Source organism: Dendronephthya gigantea, unplaced genomic scaffold, assembly GCF_004324835.1.
Source record: "Dendronephthya gigantea isolate DGI-Jeju-01 unplaced genomic scaffold, DenGig_1.0 000130F, whole genome shotgun sequence".
NCBI lineage: Eukaryota > Metazoa > Cnidaria > Anthozoa > Malacalcyonacea > Nephtheidae > Dendronephthya > Dendronephthya gigantea.
In genome coordinates, this window is record NW_021163140.1 from 112,921 (window position 1) to 137,489 (window position 24,569).

The following is a 24,569-nucleotide window of genomic DNA, read 5'->3' on the forward strand; positions in this document are numbered from 1 at the left end:
CTATTCTCGATTTGGGCTTGTCTAATGTCCTCTGCTCCCAATGTTGGTCCATTGCTCTTTGGAGTTCTTGATGTGTCGGCATCTAGGGTACTTGCATCGTTGACTAACGAAGATACCAATTCAACTTTTCTTGCCCCTGGAATTTCACGGTCTGGATTATGGTCCGTAACTCGTCTTGTGCCGTCTCCTCAGTACATAAGTTCATGTAGTTGTCCATATCTTTCGGTGCTCGAGATAATGTGTCGGCGTCAGCTTTTCCAGGTCGATAGCGAATGGTGAAGTTGAAATCGGCTAACTCCCCTATCCACCTAAGTCCTGTTGCAATTTGGCCGTAGACAAGATATATGTCAAGGGGTTGTTATCGGTGAACACAACAAAACCTGGCGCATAGTAGAGGTAGTTTCTGAACTGTTCCCAAATTGCCCACTTCAGAGCGAGGAATTCTAACTTGCCGGAGAGAAGGTGGTAGTTTCTCTCAGCTGTCGTTAACGTGCGGGAACCGTAAGCGATGACTCGTAGAATACCATTCTGTCGTTGGTAAAGCACCGCGCCAGCCCACTTTCGGACGTGTCGGTGTGCAACACGAAGGGGCTATTAGGTTCTGGATAAGCCATTATAGACACGCTCACAAGACACTGGATGAGCCTCTCCAAGGCTATTTGATGGATTGACGTCCAAGATATTTGTTGGTTTGGAGATGGCTGGTTGCGACGTTTCCGCTTAGGGTCTTCATTGAATTCAGTGTTGTCGGCTACCTTGACGAGGTCATAAATTGGCTTCGCGATTCTCGAGAAGTTCTCGATGTACCGACGATAGTAGTTTAGGAATCCCATCAATTTCCGGACGTCGTTTACGGTTTTTGGAGGGGTTTCTTTCATACGAAGAATTGGAGCAACTGTAGTCGGACCCAGCTTATAGCCTTCTTCTGACATGATTCGCCCAAGAAACAGGACCTCGCGTTTAAACATCTTGCATTTTTTTGGTTTGAGCTTGACACCGTGTGCTTTCAGGCGTTGAAGGACTTTCCGAAGGTGCCCAATGTGTTCGTCGAAAGATTTGCTGAACACGATGATATCATCCAGGTATGGCACGCACATCTCGTCCCGTAAATCACCCAAACATGTTTCCATGAACCGTTGGAAGGAGGCCGGTGCATTGCATAACCCGAATGGAATCCGAACCCACTCATATAGTCCCCATGGAGTGATAAAAGCTGTTAGGGGTTGACTTTCTTTCTTGAGAAATCCTTGATGGTACGCTTTACCCTGGTCCAGTACCGAAAACCACGAGCTTCCCCCTAGGTTGTCTAAGGTTTCCTGGATTCTCGCTATTGGGTGGCGATCCACTTGGCTTTTTTTGTTAAGCTCCCGGTAGTCAACGCACAGTCGTAGGCTCTGGTCTTTTTTCCTGACACAAACCACAGGCGAGCTATACGATGAAGTTGAACTACGGACAAAGTTTTTGTTCAGTAGGTCTTCGATGTTTGCTTTCACCTCTGGATATAGTGGTCGGGGCACAGCAACATAGTTCTTTTGAACTGGTGTAGTGTCGTTGAGTTTGATGTCCATTTGAAGCTCTGTGATGCATCCAACATCGTCATCATCTACGGCAAATGCATCAGCCTCTTCGATAAGCAGCTGCGTCGCGGCTTCTCTTTGCTCGATGTTCAAATCTCTCAAGTCCACATCGTCCAGGTGTTTTGGCCAGTTCGTTGTTTGGTCACCAGTGTTTTTGCAGGTGTCTTTATTTAGTTTTGGAGGCGACTCATTGTCTGCTTTTAACTTCACCTCAACTGGGGTAACTGATTGAACAAGTTGTAAGCGTCCTAGCACCGTTCTGTTCCGTAATACTATGTCATGCTTGGTCGTATTCCTCACTTCTACTTCCACCCTGTTAGATTTACCTGTCATTGCGGCCAATAGGTTGTCCGAAACTTGGAGACCTGAGGGCCACTGACCGTTCTCATCGGCTTCGAATAAAACAGGTGTGGGTTTGTTCAGAGGACCAGTGTTCGCTCTACAGCTCACTTTAAGGGATTTTCCCCGGGGTATTATTACATCTTTTTTGCAGGTCTTTACGAGACATAATTCGCCGTGGTTTACCCCGTTCACTATATCAACCAGAGCTGTCGCATTGCAAACACTCACGCCATTTAAAGCCGTTGCCATCTCGTTACCTTGCAGGTTATTGACTTTGGTTAAGTGTTCGATTGCATTAAAGCCGATCAATGGAAGTTCCATTTCCTCCCTTGCCACTAGAAACGGAACAGAAAGTACGTGTTCAGAATCTCCAATTTGGAGATCCAACTCAACCCATCCGTTGTACGGTATGCTACTACCATTGGCTGCAGTCACGGTCAAGTTACCATCCAGTAACTCACCAACATCTCTTACCAACACGCTTGGAAAGTTCTGCTTAATGAAACTGGCCGAAACAATAGAGACTTGGGCCCCAGTGTCCCACAGAATCTCTGCTCTTCTTCCGTTAAGTCTCGCTTTAAGAGAACATCTCCTGCCCACAAGGCTTACTACCTTTTGGTGTTGTTTTGGTGACAGATGGCTGAGGAAGATACCTGAATTTGCGTCTTCTGTCGTTTGCCTCCTGTTTTGGGGTTGTCACTTAATGGCGTTACACAAAGTCTTATGTTGTGGCCCGTGTTTTCGCTGGCATTTCGTACCACAGTAATTTACAAGCTTGCGACATTCACAACGCAAAAAAGTCTGTTCCAATACTTGATTGCAGCCATTGCACTGATGGGACACTTCCATTTCTTCGGCTAATCCCTGAATGAATGCTTTCATGAATTGGCCATTCAAGATTGAATTTATCTGCTCATAATAAATGATTTTCCATTTTCATTTAAGATTTTGTAAGTTTCCCTTGAAATGACATCCCAAACACTCTATTATTCACTATTTGTGCACTAAAGAGCATTATAGCATATATGACATATTTACCATTAATTATGTGCAGTGCTTCTGGTTTTATCGCTGCAATTGGAATTTTCCAACCTTTGGCCATCTTGCATTTCTCCTCGTTTCGTTTTTTTATGTCTGTTATAGTACAGTCATCCTGAACAGCAAACATCATTGATGTGCTTGATGTTTTATCTGACATACTCTTCAGAAATGCTGAAACATCCTGTGTGACAGATGGTACATAAACAGTATATACAGATTCGTATTAAAAATAAAAATGTAAAACAGGTATGTTCTTTATTCTTAGGGGATTTCAATTTATTGCAAAATGTTGCGTGATCACTTTCTTTTCATATGAGTTCACAATCAAGGTCATTAGGTGCACTTAATGTACACAGGACTATCTTATGACAACATACCTTGCTTTTTATATTGATAAACGTGTCTAGAACAGACGATTTTATTCCTATTGCTGGGCCATATTGTTGGTAAACGGGAAGTGTCGTTAATGGATTAAGCCATTTCATAACCTGAGAAAAACGATAATTAGTTATAAATTCGATATTGTATGAGCAACCTCTAGGCTGAATTTAAATTAGTGAAATTTTCGGCTCGTTTTTCTTTTCCATTGTGACTGGTCAAGGGATTCCGCTACGGTCGAATTCTCACAATAGAAAAGAAAATTCGACCTAGTGGAAAACTGCCCTAATGACAAGTGCCTGCAAAGCCAATAGGTACATGAACGTAAAGTAATAATTAGCTCGTGAAAACCACATCGTTTGGTTGCATCAATGGTATTTCACTGCCAAATTGGTCGAAATTTAGTTAGTTATTATCAATTGAATTTATTCAATTACGTACATTTTCGTCATCCTTCGTCAGTCTTTCCATCAGGCATGTATTTAATTTTTCCAATAAATCTTGGCCATCATTGCCCTTTTCCACAGCCATATCTTGAATCAGTTTCATAATTGCATCCTTGCATCGTGGTTTTATGCCTACAGATGTTTCAAACTGAAAAAGAACATCATATTGGAGAGGGAAAATCAACATAAAAGGAAAATGTTCAGTATCTTGTTTCTTGGCGAAAGATACCTGTTCAAACAGGTAATACAATTTTAGTACCGAGGATGCACTTCGTTCCTCTGACTGGAAGGCGTACGTAGGTGCGATTCTTGTCAGACGATCGAGCTAATGTCCTAACCCTAGCGTCTACACATTTTTGGTCGAAAGGTGAACGTACTATCGCATATGTTGCTATAATAGCTGAAGCCCCTTGTTGCCATCTGTCTTGAATTTTGGGCGGAACTAATCGTGACAAAATTTTTTCCACCAGGGGCCGGTTGTTCAAAAGCCGGTTAGCTTAACCCTGGGTTAAAGCAAATCTTCACATCGATTTTTTAAATCGCTTGTTTACAAAGTTGAATATCTTTTTTCATAAATATTTTCTGTACTAATAGAAGTCATATTTTCTAAAGTTTCAAAACGAATAGTGGTTCAGAAGCACATAAACTAAAACACTGGATTAAAATTAACCCAGGGTTAACGCTAACCTAGCTTTGAACAACTGGCCCCAGGGTGCAAATTGTCGGGAATTGCTGTTGCCAAAAAGGAAACATTCTGATCACCCATGCTAGTAGAAACCCCTATATAAGTAAAGGTAAAAATAAAATTAAATTGGATATCCTGTGGCGAAAATCTTACGAACACACGATAACTTCAGATAACATTATACCGTGTGAATTTCAGCTATTGATCCAATGCCGGCTTTAAGCTTTTGCCTGTCTTCTACCGAAAATGGCGTTTTTCGGTATTTTAGCACAATGATCCTCCCATCGGCTCTGAAAATGTTAATATTTTCACAGTATATATAGGAATTCCGTCGACTTATATGCATGATATGTTTGTGCATGGATACGTTCCAATATAACCAGAGAGCAGCGTAGCAGCGTCTTCAAACAGCTTCTTATCAAATGTGGTATGACAACTGGCTAAAATATAGACTAAGCACCTCTCGACGTTTTGACCTAAGCCAGGGTCCTTGTCACGACGTAAGGGCGAGAAATGTTTTGTCTATTTTAGGCAGTTGTTATACCACATGTCATGCGAAATTGATATATATATATATATATATATATATATATATATATATATATATATATATATATATATATATATAATATTATATATATATTATATATATATTATATATATATTATATATATATTATATATATATTATATATATATATATATATATATATATATATATATATATATATGTATATATTGTATTATATATTGTATTCATGTTCATGAACTATTCTATACGTACTTTGTTGCAAGGGTACAACTAAATACAAATTGATTCGTGCATGTCAATACTCTGATTTCTCTTACCTATTGAAAACATCGTTGTTAGAGGTCAAAAGCAAACTTCCTTCAGGTGCTGCTAATCCACCTGCTATCGACCCTGCAAAGAGCCCACTGCCTGTTTGCAGGAGAAACTCTTCCATACCTGGCGTTATTATTGGATCGACTAACATGACCACTACATTAGTTTGTGTCAAAATTTTTCGAATCATTGCCCTATAGAGCGCAAAATTGAAGCATAAATAGTAATGAGTAAATAAAGCATGTGTATAATGTTTAATTAAAACGATTTACATTTTTTTGTTGATGAGGGATGCTTTTTCAGTTTATGTACTTCCCTAATAAATAGATGTTTGTTAACTGGACAGAATAATAGTATATTTTGACTTACACGGATGTTCCTGTTTTATTTTTATCTCCACCAGCCGGTAGTAAAGAATGCTGTCTACGATTAACACCCTGTGCCTTGGAAAGGATATCTAGGGTAAAGGATTTCCCGACATTTCGCTCTGCAATGGTGGAATGTAGCAGCAAGATTGAACTCTCGTCTATAATGAAACATGCGAGAAAAACTCGAATTAACTCAATTCAACCGTGCATATGATTCAAACCTCGTACGCAAATGTCCTAGCACGAGTATTTAGAGAATTGACTTTTATAACGTCCTGTTTAAGAAAACCTTTATACCACTAGAAATTATGCCATAGATATAGTTGCATCAACGATTTCATGCATACACTAATTATATGCCAAGTTAAGATATTGAACATTGCGTACCCCAATGGTTATTGTCGCCTGTTCTTAAGAGACGAAGCAGAAGAAATGCTGTCGCTAACTTGAAGGCCATTGTATTTTCCTTGAACGCCAATGATTTCTCGATAAATCTATATGAAATGGATTGTGCTCAGATGATTCACTAGCGAGCTTAGGATGCACCAAAGTCCAGATCTACGACGCGGACGTGACATAAAAACAGTTTTGGAATTTAGTTTTAGTTTTTATCCGTATCATAAAACTGTATAGAATAATAGGTAAAACAATAGTTTCTCCTGATATTCGCGTCGTAGATTTGCTGCATCTTATGCTTGCTACTATTCAACCCCACCAATGGTGTTTAAACGGCATCTTATACTTTGTTCTTCAAGGGAAGGAGATGTGAACTGGTGCAAATAATTACAATTTTAATCAACCTCACTATAGTATTATATGTCTGTAGTATCTAACGCTATTATACTTCAGTCTCTCACGCGACGGTATATGTTTTACAATACAATTTTATGCGTTATTTTTCAATTGGGGGGCATGCCTAAATTTCCCTAGAATTCTCGAAACGCCCACCCCCAATATTTCATGTGTGTCATATGACAGTGTCCGCCACTGTTTTAATCCGTGATTTTGAAATCGATTGTATTCGGAGTAAATTGTTGGTAAAAAATGAACAAACCTTTGGCATATTAGCAACAAATTTGAGCTGTCGCTTAATAATCGCTCCTCAAGGAAAAGCTCAAAATCCGTCAGATCCGTTAGACTAAAATAGTGTTTCTTGTCTTCTTCCTTAAGAAACTGGCCATCATTGTTTATTTGTATCTGAAATGAAACAAGCTATTATAGATACATAGTAATTATATTGGGATTTTTGAAACCCTTCAGACCATTGAAACCCTTGAAACCTCCAAGACCATTGGAACCATTGAAACCCTTGAAACCCCTGAGACCATTGAAAACCTTGAAACCCCCGAGACCATTGAAACCCTTGAAACCCCCAAGACCATTGGAACCATTGAAACACTTGAAACCCCTGAGACCATTGAAACCATTGAAACCCTTTAAACCCCCGAGACCATTGAAACCTTGAAACCCCCAAAACCATTGAGACCATTGAAACCCTCGAGACCATTGAAACCCTTGAAACCCCTGAGCCACTGATACCATTGAAACCCCCGAGACCATTGAAACCCTTGAAACCCCAAAGACTATTGGAACCATTGAAACCCTTGAAACCCCTGAGACCATTGAAACCCTTGAAACCCCCAAAACCATTGGAACCATTGAAACCCTTGAAACCCCCGAGACCATTGAAACCTTGAAACCCCCAAAACCATTGGGACCATTGAAACCCTTGAAACCCCTGAGCCACTGAGACCATTGAAACCGTTGAAACCCCCGAGACCATTGAAACCTTGAAACCCCTGAAACCCTTGAAACCCCCAAAACCATTGGGACCATTGAAACCCCTGAAACCCCCGAGACAATTGAAACCCTTGAAACCCTTGAAACCCCTGAGCCACTGAGACCATTGAAACCCTTGAAACTTTCGAGACCATTGAAACCCTTGAAACCCCCGAGATCATTGAAACCCTTGAAACCCCCAAGACCATTGGAACCATTGAAACCCTTGAAACCCCCGAGACAATTGAAACCTTGAAACCCCCAAAACCATTGGGACCATTGAAACCCTTGAAACCCCCGAGACCATTGAAACCCTTGAAACCCCTGAAACCCTTGAAACCCCTGAGCCACTGCTACCATTGAAACCCTTGAAACCCCAGAGACCATTGAAACCCTTGAAACCCCTGAGACCATTGAAACCCTTGAAACCCCCAAGACCATTAGAACCATTGAAACCCCTGAAACCTCCGAAACCATTGAAACCCTTGAAACCCCCAAGACCATTGGAACCATTGAAACCATTGAAACCCCTGAAACCTCTGAAACCCTTGAAACCTCTGAAACCACTGAAACCCTTGAAACCATTGGGACCATTGAAACCATTGAGACCCCTGAAACCCTTGAGACCATTAATTGAGACCATTGAAACCCCTGAAACCCTTGAGACCATAGAAACCCCTGAAACCCTTGAGACCCTTGAAACCCTTGAGACCATTGAAACCCCTGAAACCCTTGAGACCATTGAAATTTGAAACCATTGAAACCCTTGAAACCCCTAAAACCCTTAAGACCTCCGAGACCATTGGGACCATTGAAACCCTTGAAACCTTTGAAACCATTGAGACCATTGGAACCATTGAAACCATTGAGACCATTGGAACCTTTGAAACCATTGAGACCATTGGAACCTTTGAAACCATTGAAACCATTGAGACCATTGGAACCATTGAAACCATTGAGACCATTGGAACCTTTGAAACTATTGAGACCATTGAAACCATTGAGACCATTGAAACCATTGAGACCATTGGAACCTTTGCAACCATTGAGACCAATGGAACCTTTGAAACCATTGAAACCATTGAGACCATTAAAACCCTCGAGACCATTCGAACCAATGTCAGAAACCATTGAAAGCCTTGAAACCCTTGACATCCTGAGACCATTGAAACTATTGAAACGATTTACCTGCGAAATTCTTTTAAACAAAAACGCTTTGATAAAAATGTTCTACAAAAACGTAAATATTCGAAACCGGATGTGGCTAATTTGAAAGCCTCGAAACCGGAACACTTGTTTCGACCAATCAGGTAGGACATTGCGAGACGTGCTACCTGACCCACAATCACCGAAGATGTCAACAAACACGGCTATCTTTAAAAGGGGGAACGGGGAATGGGGGAATCGGGGAATCGGGGAATCGGGGAATGGGGGAATCGGGTAATGGGGGAAACTGACAATGAGATAAAGGGAAAATGCGATTCATTGAGATAAAAAACGCGATATTTATAAAGGATAGGAATAGCCTGAAAGCGGCTCTCAGAGGGGATAAAAAGCCGTTTGAATAAAGCTCAATCTGCTTGTAAACTAGAACTGAACTAGCGAACTTTGATTTGAGTAGACATTGATGGCGTTTACACACTGCAAAATAGTTCTTCGCACAGTTAAATTGTACCATGTGGCCTTTTGCAACACCATCAATAGGGTGGTTCCAAGCCTAGATTACATAGCCTTTAATACGACTTGTTTGCTTTCCCGTTCCATGGCTTATTCTTAATTAATGCTTTTTAGAACAAATTTGAATAACTTCACAAATAACCTCACGATTAACCCTCTGCTCTGTGTGGAGACGGAAGGAGCAAGCTCACAAAAAGAAAAGCGTTGGTATTAGTCATAGTATTATTTTGTTAGAAAACAACCCATTTAAAAGCAGCCGAATTAATAAGCTGAAAGGCTATTGTTTGTAAAAAAGTATTTAATAATAATAATGAAATATCACATTTTTTAGGGCGATTTCCCGATTCCCCGATTCTCCCATTCCCCGATTCCCCCATTCTCCGATTCCCCCATTCCCCGATTCCCCGATTCCCCCATTCCCCGATTCCCCGTTCCCCCTTTTAAAGATAGCCAACAAACACTAATAGTTCATAATCGTGATCTGTTCACTTATCCGACGATTTCCGAAGATGTGGACATTTAGACGGACGGGGACATTTTTCAGCTATAACATAGTGGTTAGCCGCGCATGCGCAGCGGCTACCCACAAAAAACGGCTTCATATTTAATGAAACTGGTATCGATAGAAAGCTTAGATAACACGGATTCCGAATATGTAATTTTTATCCTGGCCCAAATTCGTCGTCGAATGTTACAGCTCCTAAAACGCAGACGTCTGCCAGCCTAAGATTCGAAATCGCATATAATGATGTACATTAAATGTCCGTGAAATACGAGAAAAGTACGCACCCAAAAACGGCTTCATATTTAATGAAACTAGTATCGATAGAAAGCTTAGATAACACAGATTCCGAATATGTAATTTTTATCCTGGCCCAAATTCGTCGTCGAATGTTACAGCAGAAAACGCAGACGTCTGTCAGCCTGACATTCGAAATCCCATATGGTGATGTACGTTAAATGTCCGTTGAAATACGAGCAAAGTAAACTGAAAAACGGCTTCTATTTATGACTGGTCATTGTAGAAGCTTAGTACAGATTTGATATTGTATTTTTATCCTGCCCAAATTGGTCGTCGAATGTTACAGCTCCTAAAAGGCAGACGTCTGCCAGCCTAAGATTCGAAATATGCGTGAAATACGAGCGAAGTACGCACCCAAAAACGGGTTCACATTCAATGAAACCACAGGCAGCCTGGTCACTGCTGTTACGTCATGCTATATACGTAACAGCAGTGACCGGGCTGCCTGCGATCAAACTGGTATCGATCAGTAGAAAGCTTGCAATAATAAATATAAATAAAAATAAATAAGTAAATATAAAGCTTCGGTTAAATGTGTATCGTACGTAATACGGTGGCCCATAGGGGACATGCCATAAATATAAATATATGCCTTCAGAATTTTATATAATGCCTTCAGAATTTTATATGATACCTCAAGAATTTTAGATGAGGCCTTCAGAATTCTATATGATGCCTTCAGAATTTTAGATGATGCCTTCAGAATTCTGTATGATGCCTTCAAAATTCTATATGATGCCTTTGGAATTTTATACGATGCCTTGGGAGTTTTTCGTGATGCCGTCGGAATTTTATATAATATGCGGAATACGGAGTAAGGAGTGCGAATGTAGAGTATAGAGTAGAGCGAAGGATCAGAGTATTACAATATTTTTGTAAGTAGTGGCAGCGCTAGGGGGGTGTGTTGTTTGCCCCCCAGATCTTTTCATGTTACGTAAGTAGTGTAATACTCTTTTAACTTTTAAATACTTTTCTAGTCTTTCCCCCAAAACATTTCTTTGACCCCCAATTGCCCCCCACTCATTTTAACCAGGCGCCGCCACTGTATGTAAGAACAAACAAGGGACGTTGCGAAAAGTGCAACCCAGGTCCTCCGGCAGGAATCGAACTATAACTGAGGTGAGGTTAGGTATAGGGTTAGGTATGACGTTTGAGAGATTTTGAATTGACAAAATTCTGCTGATTTATTGGGACTAGGCCATGAATTTTGATGAAATTTGCATTAAAAAGTACAATTGACATTTTTTAGCTTTATGCCAAAATCTAAAATTCTACAACTTTATTCTAACAATGCTACACGCTTTTTAAAAAACATATCCGCAGTGCGAAAGCCTTCAAAGATGATGGATTGCTTTAACAGAAAAAAAAATTCAGATTGCATCAGTTAAACTCTTCCATCAACCAAATTGTTGTGAAATGTTCATGTAAATCTCATAACTCCAATCCCCCGATTGTTTAGTCCGTACTTCCGTAGTTCGTTTTTTTCTAACCATAAGAATTTTATTGTCTTGCGCATGCGCTCTGCCTCATGTTTTACACGATTACACGTGTTATTGTGCATAATATTGTTCATAGGGCAGTTTATATACTATAGCCCTAGAACTAGGACGTAACTTATTAGCTATATAAGTTACGTCCTAGTTCTATAGTCATATGGCATCGCTATCATTGGAGCACGCTACATACATGGTTCTAACAGTAGTTTTGTAGTAAATTGCCTACTTTACTATATTTAATTCATTTTATTTAACGCATATCATAAGTGTTTTACGGATTTTTTATTTACTGCGGCAAGGTTTTCATCAGCGAGCGTTCAGCGGTATGCAAGCGGTAGTTCAATTCTTGTTATATAGATGTTTTGTTGTTTATGTGGAACTGAAGTTTTGCATGAAGCAAATTATTGTCACGAATGTAGTTCAAGAATTAACAATCAATATAACGAAGATCCTCAAAACAATATCGAAAATGTAATTGAAGCTTATTTCAATAGAGTTTACCAGTACCACAGAATACCTAACAGAAGTAGAACTCTATACTATTTTTTCGTAAGTGTGATTCGTCATGATTCGTCACTTAGCAAGTGCATTTTTTTGAGGCTATCACCCCCCGGCCAATTCTAAAATCAGGGCATTTTTAGTACTGGCAGGGGGGTGACTACCTCAAAAAATGCACTTGCTAAGTGAGGAATCATGACGAATCACACTTACGAAAAAAGTACAGGAGTTCTACTTCTGTTAGGTATTCTGTGACAGTACACCGCAATTGTCCGTCAACTTGAGAAATGTTATAGTGTGAAGATCCATATACAAACACTTAAGAGAAAATTGCGCGAGTACGGTTTAAAACGACGGGAAAACAATTACGATGAAGCAACAGTTCGCCAGCATATTGCCAGAGAGATGGAGGACTTTGGGAGACTTGGAGGCTATCGTTACATTTGGCATGCGTTGAGATTAAGGCACCATATGGAGTTATGAGATTTACATGAACATTTCACAACAATTTGGTTGATGGGAGAGTTTAACTGATGCAATCTGAATTTTTTTTTCTATTAAAGCAATCCATCATCTTTGAAGGCTTTCGCACTGCGGATATGTTTTTTAAAAAGCGTGTAGCATTGTTAGAATAAAGTTGTAGAATTTTAGATTTTGGCATAAAGCTAAAAAATGTCAATTGTACTTTTTAATGCAAATTTCATCAAAATTCATGGCCTAGTCCCAATAAATCAGCAGAATTTTGTCAATTCAAAATCTCTCAAACGTCATACCTAACCCTATACCTAACCTCACCTCAGTTATAGTTCGATTCCTGCCGGAGGACCTGGGTTGCACTTTTCACAACGTCCCTTGTTTGTTCTTACATACAGTGGCGGCGCCTGGTTAAAATGAGTGGGGGGCAATTGGGGTCAAAGAAATGTTTTGGGGGAAAGACTAGAAAAGTATTTAAAAGTTAAAAGAGTATTACACTACTTACGTAACATGAAAAGATCTGGGGGGCAAACAACACACCCCCCTAGCGCTGCCACTACTTACAAAAATATTGTAATACTCTGATCCTTCGCTCTACTCTATACTCTACATTCGCACTCCTTACTCCGTATTCCGCATATTATATAAAATTCCGACGGCATCACGAAAAACTCCCAAGGCATCGTATAAAATTCCAAAGGCATCATATAGAATTTTGAAGGCATCATACAGAATTCTGAAGGCATTATATAAAATTCTGAAGGCATATATTTATATTTATGGCATGTCCCCTATGGGCCACCATACTACGATACACATTTAACCGAAGCTTTATATTTACTTATTTATTTTTATTTATATTTATTATTGCAAGCTTTCTATCGATACCAGTTTCATCGCAGGCAGCCCGGTCACTGCTGTTACGTATATAGCATGACGTAACAGCAGTGACCGGGCTGCCTGTGGTTTGACTTGTTTCATTGAATGTGAACCCGTTTTTGGGTGCGTACTTCGCTCGTATTTCACGCATATTTCGAATGTCAGGCTGACAGACGTCTGCGTTTTAGGAGCTGTAACATTCGACGACGAATTTGGGCCAGGATAAAAATTACGTATTCGGAATCTGTGTTATGTAAGCTTTCTATCCATACCAGTTTCAAAGCCTATGCTATTGTAGCTCTAGAAGATGCTATAAATGATCTTAAAAACGAAAAGCAAGAACTAAAAATGGAAAACGGCAAATTAAAGGAACAAAATAAGAGTTTATTTCAATCACTAACAGATGCAAGAACAAAAGTCGTGGACCTCCAGGAGGAGAAATCAAGTCTTTTTACAGCGCTAAAATTGATTCAACGAGAACAAATATCATCTGCAGAAAGAAAGAAAATTGAAGAGCTGGAGGTTGAAAATACCAATTTAGGAGCTGCCGCAAGAGCCCTACAAGAAGACACTAATAAATAGGGGAAAGGAAAGCAAGAGTTCACCGTAGTAACGAAACAGGGAAGAGATACACTTATAAGACATAATACCTTAAAATCCTATGATACCAAGAACCAGTACCAAGTCCTCTGCGACAGTGACCAGGAAGATGATGCCAACACATCTGTACAAGTCATGTCCGTGGAACAACCAACTAAACAGCCAGAAGATAGACAACCTAAACACAAGGTGAGAGACACGGACACAGCAATTCAGAGATGAAATCATTTGATTCCTTTGAAATTTTTTTCAGTAAGTGTGATGCTGAAAACAAGGAGTTGCTTATTATAGGTGAAATAAATTGTAACATGCTAAAGTCACCATATGACTCAAGTACCAATAAATTACAATTTTTGAGCACACTGTATAATTTGAAACAACTAATTAAGGAGCCAACTAGAACAACAACTACATCATCAACTTCGATTGACCTAATATTCACCAATCAGCCTAACAACATCTGCAGTAGTGGTGTTATTGACATAGGAATGTCAGATCACAGTTAAATTTATGCGGTTAAAAAAATCAATGTTCCAAAATATAAACAAACCTATTCGAAAGTTCGAAACTTCAAACGATTTAATGAAAGCGATTTTCTTGATGAACTATCTAAAATACCTTGGTACATAATCACACAGTGCATGAATCCAAACGATAGTTGGCATATTTGGAAATCTTTTTTTCTGGAAACTCTTGACAGGCATGCACCCTTAATTGACAAAAGTCTTAAGCATAATTCTGTCCTTGGATAAATTCCAACATCAAAAATCTAATCAGATCTAGAGACTTTCATAAAAAGAGAGCAAAGAAATATAATTCTCAGGTTCACTGGAATATATATAAATCTGAGAGAAACAAAGTCAACTCGGAACTAAAAGTGGCCAAAACAATCTATTATCAAACAAAAATTAAGGAAGTTTCTCTAGCTAAAGATATGAAAAAAACCTGGTCACTGATAAATAACTTATTAGGCAAAGGTAAAAGATCTAATATTGCAGAAATCAACATTAAAGGCAACATATATAATGACCGCCAACAAATAGCAGAACATTTTAACGACTATTTTGTTAATATTGGGCCGACCCTTGCTGCAGAATGTGAATGTTCATCCGATAACGAAGACCTCCACCGTAACTCAAATGAGGCAAATTAAACAATTCCATTTTCACATAATCACTGAATTCAACATTCTGAAAAACCTAAACAATCTAAAAACATCCAAAGCCACCGGGGTTGACGGCATCCCTGTAAAAATATTGAAATTATCTAGCAATATTATTACCCCAACCCTGACTTATATCTTTAATCTTTCAATTTATCTGGTATATTTGTTGACGATTGGAAAATAGCTAGAGTAACACCTATTTACAAATCAGAAGATAGAACGAAATGTGAGAACTACCGCCCAATATCCATTCTTCCTATAATAAGCAAATTATTTGAGAAAGAAGTATTTGGTCAACTTTATCAATACCTGATAGATCATGCACTCATTGCTCTCACGTTTTCAATCGGGCTTCCGACCAAAACATTCGACATTGTCCTTATTAATACAAATGAGTGATAAGTGGCTCGAAAATATAGACAATGGAGAAATAACCGGATTAATTTCAGTTGATATTAAGAAAGCCTTTGACTCTATTGATCATAACATATTACTAAAGAAGTTGCACGAGCAATTTGGCGTTCAAAATTTGGAGCTGCAGTGGTTCCAATCTTACTTGTCGAAACGCAGTCAAGTCTGCGTGGTTGATGGCTATACATCGTCAGCCAAAGAAATTATATGCGGAGTCCCACAGGGATCTATTGTATTGATTAAAGATAAACCTGTTATTCGCTACTCCTCTTTTCGTTGTTTGGGAGTAGAACTAAACGAAAAAATGAGCTGGGATAAGCATATAGATGCAACATGTAAAAAAGTTGCGTCCGGCATTGGAATTATTAAAAGAGTAAAACAATTTGTACCGTACGAAACTTTACAAAATTTGTATAATTCTCTCGTGCTCCCATATTTTGATTATTGCTCTCCTTTATGGGATAATTGTGGAAGCTTACTTATTGAAAAACTGCAAAAACTACAAAACAGGGCGGCAAGAATTATGACAGGGGCCAACTACGATGTTAGATCAACAGATTTGCTCCATGCTATGTCGTGGAAGAATCTGAATGATAGACATAAAATGAATAAATCTGTTTTTATGTTTAAAATACTAAACAACCACTCATCCCCTAACTTAAAACATAAATTTATTACCAGGGAGACAAATATGAGAAATTATAATCTTAGAAATGGCGACATAAATCTCTCACTTCCTAAACCAAAAACTGAATATTTAAAAAAGAGTTTTGGTTACAGTGGGGCTGCGCTATGGAATAGTCTACCAAAGCAAGCAAAGGAAACAAAATCTTTAGGTATCTTTAAAAATATGATAAGATAATGTAACTACTGAGTCAGACATCGATTATTCCCAGTTTTTATCTTCTTTAATACTTACATTGCATGTTTATTCATTTATATTATAATACTATTTTTAATACTTGTACATAGGTATTTTTAATCTATTGCAATTGTGTGACGCCCCTCACGAAAACCATCAACAGATGATGAGGGTAGCGTGGTTAAATAAAGTTTTATTGATTGATTGATTGATTGATTTCATCGAATGTGAACCCGTTTTTGGGTGCGTACTTTGCTCGTATTTCAAGGACATTTTGAATGTCAGGCTGGCAGACGTCTGCGTTTTAGGACCTGTAACATTCGACGACGAATTTGGGCCAAGATAAAAGTTACATATTCAGAATCTGTGTTATGTAAGCTTTCTATCGATACCAGTTTCATTGAACATGAAGCCGTTTTTGGGTGCTTACTTTGCTCGTATTTCAACGCGCATTTAACGTACATCACTATATGCGATTTCGAATGTCAGGCTGGCAGACGTCGGCGTTTTAGGAGCTGTAAGATTCGACGACGAATTTGGGCCAGGATAAAAATTACATATTCGGAATCCGTGTTATCTAAGCTTTCTATCGATACCAGTTTCATTAAATACGAAGCCGTTTTTTATTGTTTACTTTGATCGTATTTCAACGCCTATTTAACGTACATCATTATATGCGATTTCGAATGTCAGGCTGGCAGACGTCAGCGTTTTAGGAGCTGTAAGACTCGACGACGAATTTGGGCCAGGATAAAAATTACATATTCGAATTCTGTGTTATCTAAGCTTTCTATCGATACCAGATTCATTAAATATACTGCCTGTTTTTAACGGCAAAATAAAAAATAGGTACGCAGCGCGTACATGTGACTACCGCTCTGTCTTTGTCATCTGAGTGGTATCATGGATTTGGCTGGCCATTCAGTTTACCTTTTTTCAAAGGTGAAAGGTTGTGCATGTAGCCAATAACGGCCGGATTATTTCTTCGCGAAGCCATGAATATCGTCTGATTAAACTGATTCACTGAATCAGCACGGCATACTGCGTGTGACTTTTTATACTAAAGCGCGTGGTTGACACTACTGTACAGGGTGTCTCAAAAAAACGCGACCACTTAAATATGCAAGAATATTAATATTGTTCGGGTTTGCACCATAGTTCAGCTAAAATGACTTTTAGCATTTTAAACGAAGGATTAAGAGCCATTTTCAATTTCCAGAGGTGCGTATCTATTGCGCTTTAGAGCTGTAGTAATGTTCTGCATAATTAAGTGATTGCGTTTTTTTTAAGACACCCTGTAGTCCAAAGAATGGGCCATGTCATTACCGGAGGTCATTGGTGCATGTGTAGAATCCTTTGTCAGTCAGAGAAGAATACAATGGATCAGTGAGGATCGGCATATTATTATCACTGTTCATTGCTGATGATTGATGAAAGGTCTCATTCTTTCCTAAATAAGCAGGCTATTTTACTCACCATGCCACTAATTACCACATTCTTTGATCGTATTCAATGAAGGCAGTAAAGCTAATGCTGAAGTGAATGACGATGCGTGACGATGTATAAAGTAATTGGGATCACGTTTCGACCTGTTCGGCCGAAGCATAATTTTAGGTAGAATGACACGGCCTTTTATTTTGCGTTCATGCCTCTACTTATGTTTACAGAAACTGATTGTGCATGTGAGCTATATGCTAAAGTTTCAGCATTCACATCTACAAATATTACATGTTATAGTATTAAAGTATAAAAATTGCATTTGGTTTTGCAACGCATCCGCGGTATTGATTAACTCCAAATTTCATAAGATATGAGCGATTAGCCGTTTTCACATCAGAAGACGAACAAATCGTCTATAGACAAACAAATCGCTTGCTGTCGGCCGTCTGCAGGTGTTCTTTAAATACTGTAGCTGTTTTCACACTAGAAGACCATATGTGTCGTTTAAATATTGATTATTATATTTGAGTAAGACGTGCAAAGCTCAAACAGCTCAAAAATGTAAGCAAAACAACGTACGTATAGAAAAGCTGTGTTGATACTAAAATAATTTGTATTTGAATTGCATATTTGATTGCACCGGAAAGGTTGGCGATAAACAGCGAAAACTGCCGAGTGTGACGTACATCAGCTGTGTGACGTAGTGCTGAGTGTGACGTCATGGTCCAAGACAAGCATTCAAGAAAGCAAGCAAGCAAGCAAGCAAGCAAGCAAGCAAGCATGCAAGCAAGCAATCAAGCAAGCAATCAAGCAAGCCTCTGACATAGTGGCTACCGCTTACGCGGTAGTCACAAAAATACGACATAATATATTGTATTTACGTATCGAATTTAGTGCGGATGAATATCGTGCTAGCTTCGCATATGTTCGATTTTGTTGTTCTCGGAGGAAGAGCGAATCCTGTGGTGAATCCTGTGATAGCTTCACACTAGTGGATTTGGCGTTCTCCGGAGACGACGTTCAATATGGCGCAGGAAAAAGCTTCTTCAAGGTAATTAATTACTTTATTTCGGTAGATATTTTACCCCTAATCTTTTAAAAAACTATTAAGAATGGTTGTATGTCTACAGAAAGAAGTAGAATCAAGATAACTTGTATTTTGTATAGTCGTATTTATAGCTAATGATTTGTTTCTTCTGGCATCACACTCAGACATCGCATAGCTAAAACAGACCGGTAAAATTAATGGCCAGTGCAATGTTTTGTGTGAGTTTTTCAGCTCTTCAGCTTTGCTACATGTATGCGCAATGAAACTGGTCAGGCTGGGTAAGATGTAGGGACGGTTTTATATTAAATTCAACGAATTAAATTCGACTGAACTGCGAAGTGTAAACAACCTTAGTTAGACAAATTATTCAAACTACTGAATTAATATTCAACCACTTGGAGTTAAAGTGTTAAACAGCTATGTATGTATTAAACCAATGAATTAATTGTGTATGTAGTCTAGTGAATTTTGGGTCATTTGACCACATTTAGTTTGCTGAGTCTTATTTTTGTTCTATGTTATTTCACACAGTGCACATATGAAATGGAGTGAGACTCATGACCAGATGTTAGTTAGAGAATTGCTGGAATTACCATGGAATTACAGGCGTTCATCACCAGAAAGAGCAGAAGTTTGGCTTAAGATATCTGCATCACTGAATGCTTTATCCACCCCAATGTTCCGAGTTACTCAGAGGTCAGTTCGTGATAGATATGCATTGCTGGAGAAAAAATACAAGAAAAAAATTAGAGAAGAAACCCTAGCAAGTGGAATATCACCTGAAGAAAATGAAATTGATCTTGCAATGGATGAGATAGTTACCTTGTTCAACGAAGCTGATAGAGAAAATGAAAAGATTGCAGCTGATAAGAAGCGGAAGATTGAGGAGGAAAATTCTCAAGCAGCTGAGCTGAGACAACAGTCAATGGAGAGTTTTGGTGAAACACGTAGTAGAGTTAACTCAAATCCTGACCAACAAAAAGAACTGGGAGCTGGGCCAACAAAAAGAAAGAGAAGCACTGGATCAGATATGGTTTCATATCTAAATTGCAAAAGTGAAAGAGAAGCTGAACTGAGGAAAAAGGAGATGGAAATGCAACAAGCTGAGGCAGCAAAAGAACATGAGTTACGAGAAAAAGACATGAAATTGAGGGAGGAAGCTATGAAATCATCACAGCAACAAAATAGTTTCATGATGAATCAGCTACTGGAGCTACAAAGAGTCCAACAACAACAATTTATGTTGTTGATGCAACAACAGAAAGAACAAAGTACATGTATTATTTCCTTATTGGACAAAATAACACCATCACAAAAGTAACCAGAGAGGTGCTGAAATCACCTAACGCTCGCCTGCACTGTTTGTCTAGAATAAGGCTAAACTCTGTATGAAAGGTATCTGTTTGAAGCACAAATTACCGATCTTTTTATTACAAATTACAAGGCTAAAATCCACGTTGGAAGGTAATATTAAGCACAAACTTCAGATATTAGTTGTGACCTCAGAATTACTGGCCAAAACTGGTCTCGGAATTACATTAGTTTTATTTGTGACCAATATTTCTTCCGTTTCTCGCAATCCGCGCACGTGATATCAACAGGTAAGTTAACGGACCAGGCAAAAGTCCCTGCTTTAAGCCGGGCGCACACACAACGATTTTACGGTAGTTGGTCCATTCAGGTTTAGACATATAGGCAGCCCTTGCCCAGACATGTTTTCCTTCTCGCGGCGCTCGCGCCTCGCGCGTGTACGCGAGTCTACTTGGTCTAATATAGTAGATAACCCCCCCCATATAGGGATCAAAGGGTGCCGACACAATAGGTTCACGTGAACAAAAATTACGATTCACGTGAACAAAGACCATGCGTTTGCACGTGGGCATGGGTCATGGATCATGTGAACAAAGAAGTCATGATTCACGTGGACAATGACCATGAGGTACATGTGAACAGGCATCATAAATCATGTGGGATGGAGACTTTCCATCACGTGAATAGGGATCATTGAATATGTGTACAGTAGGACGCATTTAGAGTGTAAATGAGATCATTTACAATTATTTTAATATGTTATAAAATTTAAAAGATAATTCACAAATTTCTTCTGCTTTTGCCTCGTTCACGGAGATCTATACCAGCCAAGAAGTATTTTATAATTTTAATATAGTATAAACCTTTTTTTTAAAAAACCCCGACTGTTCTTACATGGAATATTTCGGTTCACAAACACGAAAAATATAGTCCAAGAAATACTCCAAACATTTTGCTAAATTAGTTCCTTTCTGCCGAGTATACGTCCATCAATTGCAAGTATGGCAGCGCGAATATTTGTTCAAATTCTCTTTTGTGGGTTTGCTGTACTTTAGCACATCATATGCTTCGCCAACTGCTTGCCAAAGCCTAGTTTTGTTTTCCTCTGCTTTTGCCTCGTTTACGCAGATCTACCGACCAAGCGATCTGGGTTCCTTCTGCTGATTTTTTCAATTTTAATTTCCTCTGTATGAAGTTTATTAATGTTAGCCATAATCTCATCTCTGGCTAAAGTCTTCACTGTTGTTAAATCAACACCGTACATTTGTTTAAATGAATGAATCATTTTAGCATGAGTAAATTGGTGCTAATAATTAAGAAATGTAAATGAAGGGATTTCGCACGGTTGAGCACATCAAGTTAGATCCTGTTTACACTGTACCCGATTCGCATGGTCACGACATCAGTTTACGTTGTTTTACCGTATATTTGTCCCCCAGAACTTTTTTCATTTGTCAGATCATGCTAAAGTAACCATGCCACCAAACGTTTGGAGGTGAAACTCCCGTTGACATGATTAATTTTGATGTCGTGACCATGCGAATCGGGACTAAGAGGCCACTTGGGGGATGTAAATTAGGCGCTTGCAAAATTAAATGCGTGGGAAGAGCACGTTGTGGATGTAAATGAGACCGGCTAGCAAAATGATATGCATGGAGAGAGCACGTTGTGGATGTAAATGAGGGGCGTGCGAAATTAGACAAACGTGGGTATGCTAAAGAGGAATGTGAGACCACATGAACAGAGTGTGCAAGTGGTGTGATTAACACGTCGTCCACGCAAATGAATAATCCTTGAAAGTAATATGGGTTACAATTTTGTGGAATGAGCCGATGAGCACATGAGCATAACTGCTCATAATTGCTCGTAACTGCTCATAACTGCTCATGAGAACATGCTCAACTGCTCGTAGACATTTTTAATACCAAACTATTAAATAGTATTAATATCAGATTTGGGTAGATTTTGAAGGCAAAATGGGTTGCAATTTGGTGCAATGAGCGTATGAGCATGTGCTCATAACTGCTCATAACTGCTCGTACACATGCTCATAGCTGCTCATAGCTGCTCATATAGCTGCTCAACTGCTCATAGCTGCTCATAGCTGCTTATAGCTGCTCATAGCTGCTCATAGCTGCTCATAGCTGCTCATAGCTGCTCATAGCTGCTCATAGCTGCTCATAGCTGCTCATAGCTGCTCATAGCCGCTCATAGCTGCTCATAGCTCATTTTGCTCAACTTCTCATTGCCAATTTTTAATAGTCCAAATTAAACTATTACTAGTATTAGGCCAGAAAAGTAACATACTGGTTGAACGAAATAACAAAGACAATCATTGGAATAACGATTTTAACATTTATTTTTCTGTTATAATAATTTCTTCTAAATCGTTTTTTATCTCTTTTTGTTCGTTTTTCATGGTTTCTTTATAAGAATGGTTTAGTAAATCATTATTTCTAATCATCATCATCGCTATCTGTATTTTCTTCTTCATCCTCAACCTGGTGATTGTTTAAAAGCCTTTTAATAAGAAACTTTCTCTTATCAACAGCAGCTTCTATTGCCTCTTCTGGATCAAAATCGTCATTTTCAACGAACGCATCTTTGGTGTGCATTATTTTCTTATGTACTGGATCTTTCTTTAGTTGTCTCATCCACAGAAGCCGTTCCAAATAAATATTTTCCAATTCTTTCTGGAGTATAGGCATAATATTCGAGTAAGCTTTCTCCTTAGCAGATTGCTCATCCAGGCCAGTGTTTATAAGGCTTTCTTTCATTTCTTCGAAATCTGTATTACTTTTTTGCTTTGCTTCTTCTATTAGGGGTATCCATGGATCCATTTTTTCTTCAGTTTCTGAGTCAGTCGTCATCGAACTTTCAGACTTTACAGATGAAGTGGTCGAGACATCGTCCTGCAAATCCCTTTCTTGACTGTCCGAGCCTCTTCGAGACATGCCTCTTTCTTGCTGTTTTAGTGGACAATATTCCCGTTCGTGTCTGCGCAGATTGTAACCGCGTCTAAAGTGTTTCCCGCAAAACTGGCAGCTCATTCCCTTAGGACTGATTGTGTAAAAATGGTTTGTTATTGAGCAGTAACTGAATTTTATGAGCACAGAAGCCGATTAACTCACGAGCAGCTATGAGCAGCTATGAGCAGCTATGAGCAGCTATGAGCGGCTATGAGCAGCTATGAGCAGCTATGAGCAGCTATGAGCAGCTATGAGCAGTTATGAGCAGTTATGAGCAGCTATGAGCAGCTATGAGCATGTGTCCACGAGCAGTTATGAGCAGTTATGAGCACATGCTCATACGCTCATTGCACCAAATTGCAACCCATTTTGCCTTCAAAATCTACCCAAATCTGATATTAATACTATTTAATAGTTTGGTATTAAAAATGTCTACGAGCAGTTGAGCATGTTCTCATGAGCAGTTATGAGCAGTTACGAGCAATTATGAGCAGTTATGCTCATGTGCTCATCGGCTCATTCCACAAAATTGTAACCCATATTACTTTCAAGGATTATTCATTTGCGTGGACGACGTGTTAATCACACCACTTGCACACTCTGTTCATGTGGTCTCACATTCCTCTTTAGCATACCCACGTTTGTCTAATTTCGCACGCCCCTCATTTACATCCACAACGTGCTCTCTCCATGCATATCATTTTGCTAGCCGGTCTCATTTACATCCACAACGTGCTCTTCCCACGCATTTAATTTTGCAAGCGCCTAATTTACATCCCCCAAGTGGCCTCTTAGTCCCGATTCGCATGGTCACGACATCAAAATTAATCATGTCAACGGGAGTTTCACCTCCAAACGTTTGGTGGCATGGTTACTTTAGCATGATCTGACAAATGAAAAAAGTTCTGGGGGACAAATATACGGTAAAACAACGTAAACTGATGTCGTGACCATGCGAATCGGGTACAGTGTAAACAGGATCTAACTTGATGTGCTCAACCGTGCGAAATCCCTTCATTTACATTTCTTAATTATTAGCACCAATTTACTCATGCTAAAATGATTCATTCATTTAAACAAATGTACGGTGTTGATTTAACAACAGTGAAGACTTTAGCCAGAGATGAGATTATGGCTAACATTAATAAACTTCATACAGAGGAAATTAAAATTGAAAAAATCAGCAGAAGGAACCCAGATCGCTTGGTCGGTAGATCTGCGTAAACGAGGCAAAAGCAGAGGAAAACAAAACTAGGCTTTGGCAAGCAGTTGGCGAAGCATATGATGTGCTAAAATACAGCAAACCCACAAAAGAGAATTTGAACAAATATTCGCGCTGCCATACTTGCAATTGATGGACGTATACTCGGCAGAAAGGAACTAATTTAGCAAAATGTTTGGAGTATTTCTTGGACTATATTTTTCGTGTTTGTGAACCGAAATATTCCATGTAAGAACAGTCGGGGTTTTTTAAAAAA

General features: G+C 39.0%; 3 protein-coding genes across 3 annotated transcripts; 1 reads left to right on the forward strand and 2 right to left on the reverse strand.

Moving 5' to 3' along the window:
• Positions 1 to 2,685: 2,685 nt before the first annotated feature.
• On the reverse strand, positions 2,686 to 4,195 carry LOC114536127. The gene is made up of 5 exons (XM_028557478.1): positions 4,162 to 4,195; positions 3,780 to 3,932; positions 3,338 to 3,448; positions 2,958 to 3,141; positions 2,686 to 2,828 (listed from the first exon to the last, which is right to left on the reverse strand). The coding sequence occupies exons 2-5, from the start codon at positions 3,885 to 3,887 to the stop codon at positions 2,704 to 2,706; spliced, it is 528 nt and encodes a 175-aa protein (XP_028413279.1). The 5' UTR covers positions 3,888 to 3,932; positions 4,162 to 4,195; the 3' UTR covers positions 2,686 to 2,703.
• A 276-nt stretch (positions 4,196 to 4,471) lies between these two features.
• LOC114536095 lies at positions 4,472 to 6,935 on the reverse strand. Its single transcript, XM_028557447.1, has 6 exons — positions 6,735 to 6,935; positions 6,068 to 6,174; positions 5,682 to 5,838; positions 5,318 to 5,506; positions 4,654 to 4,759; positions 4,472 to 4,564 (listed from the first exon to the last, which is right to left on the reverse strand). The coding sequence occupies exons 2-6, from the start codon at positions 6,135 to 6,137 to the stop codon at positions 4,472 to 4,474; spliced, it is 615 nt and encodes a 204-aa protein (XP_028413248.1). The 5' UTR covers positions 6,138 to 6,174; positions 6,735 to 6,935.
• Positions 6,936 to 19,349: 12,414 nt separating this feature from the next.
• On the forward strand, positions 19,350 to 20,132 carry LOC114536096 (DNA ligase 1-like). The gene has a single exon (XM_028557448.1). It carries the CDS (start codon positions 19,350 to 19,352, stop codon positions 20,130 to 20,132), a length of 783 nt encoding a protein of 260 aa, XP_028413249.1.
• The last annotated feature ends 4,437 nt before the right edge of the window (positions 20,133 to 24,569 follow it).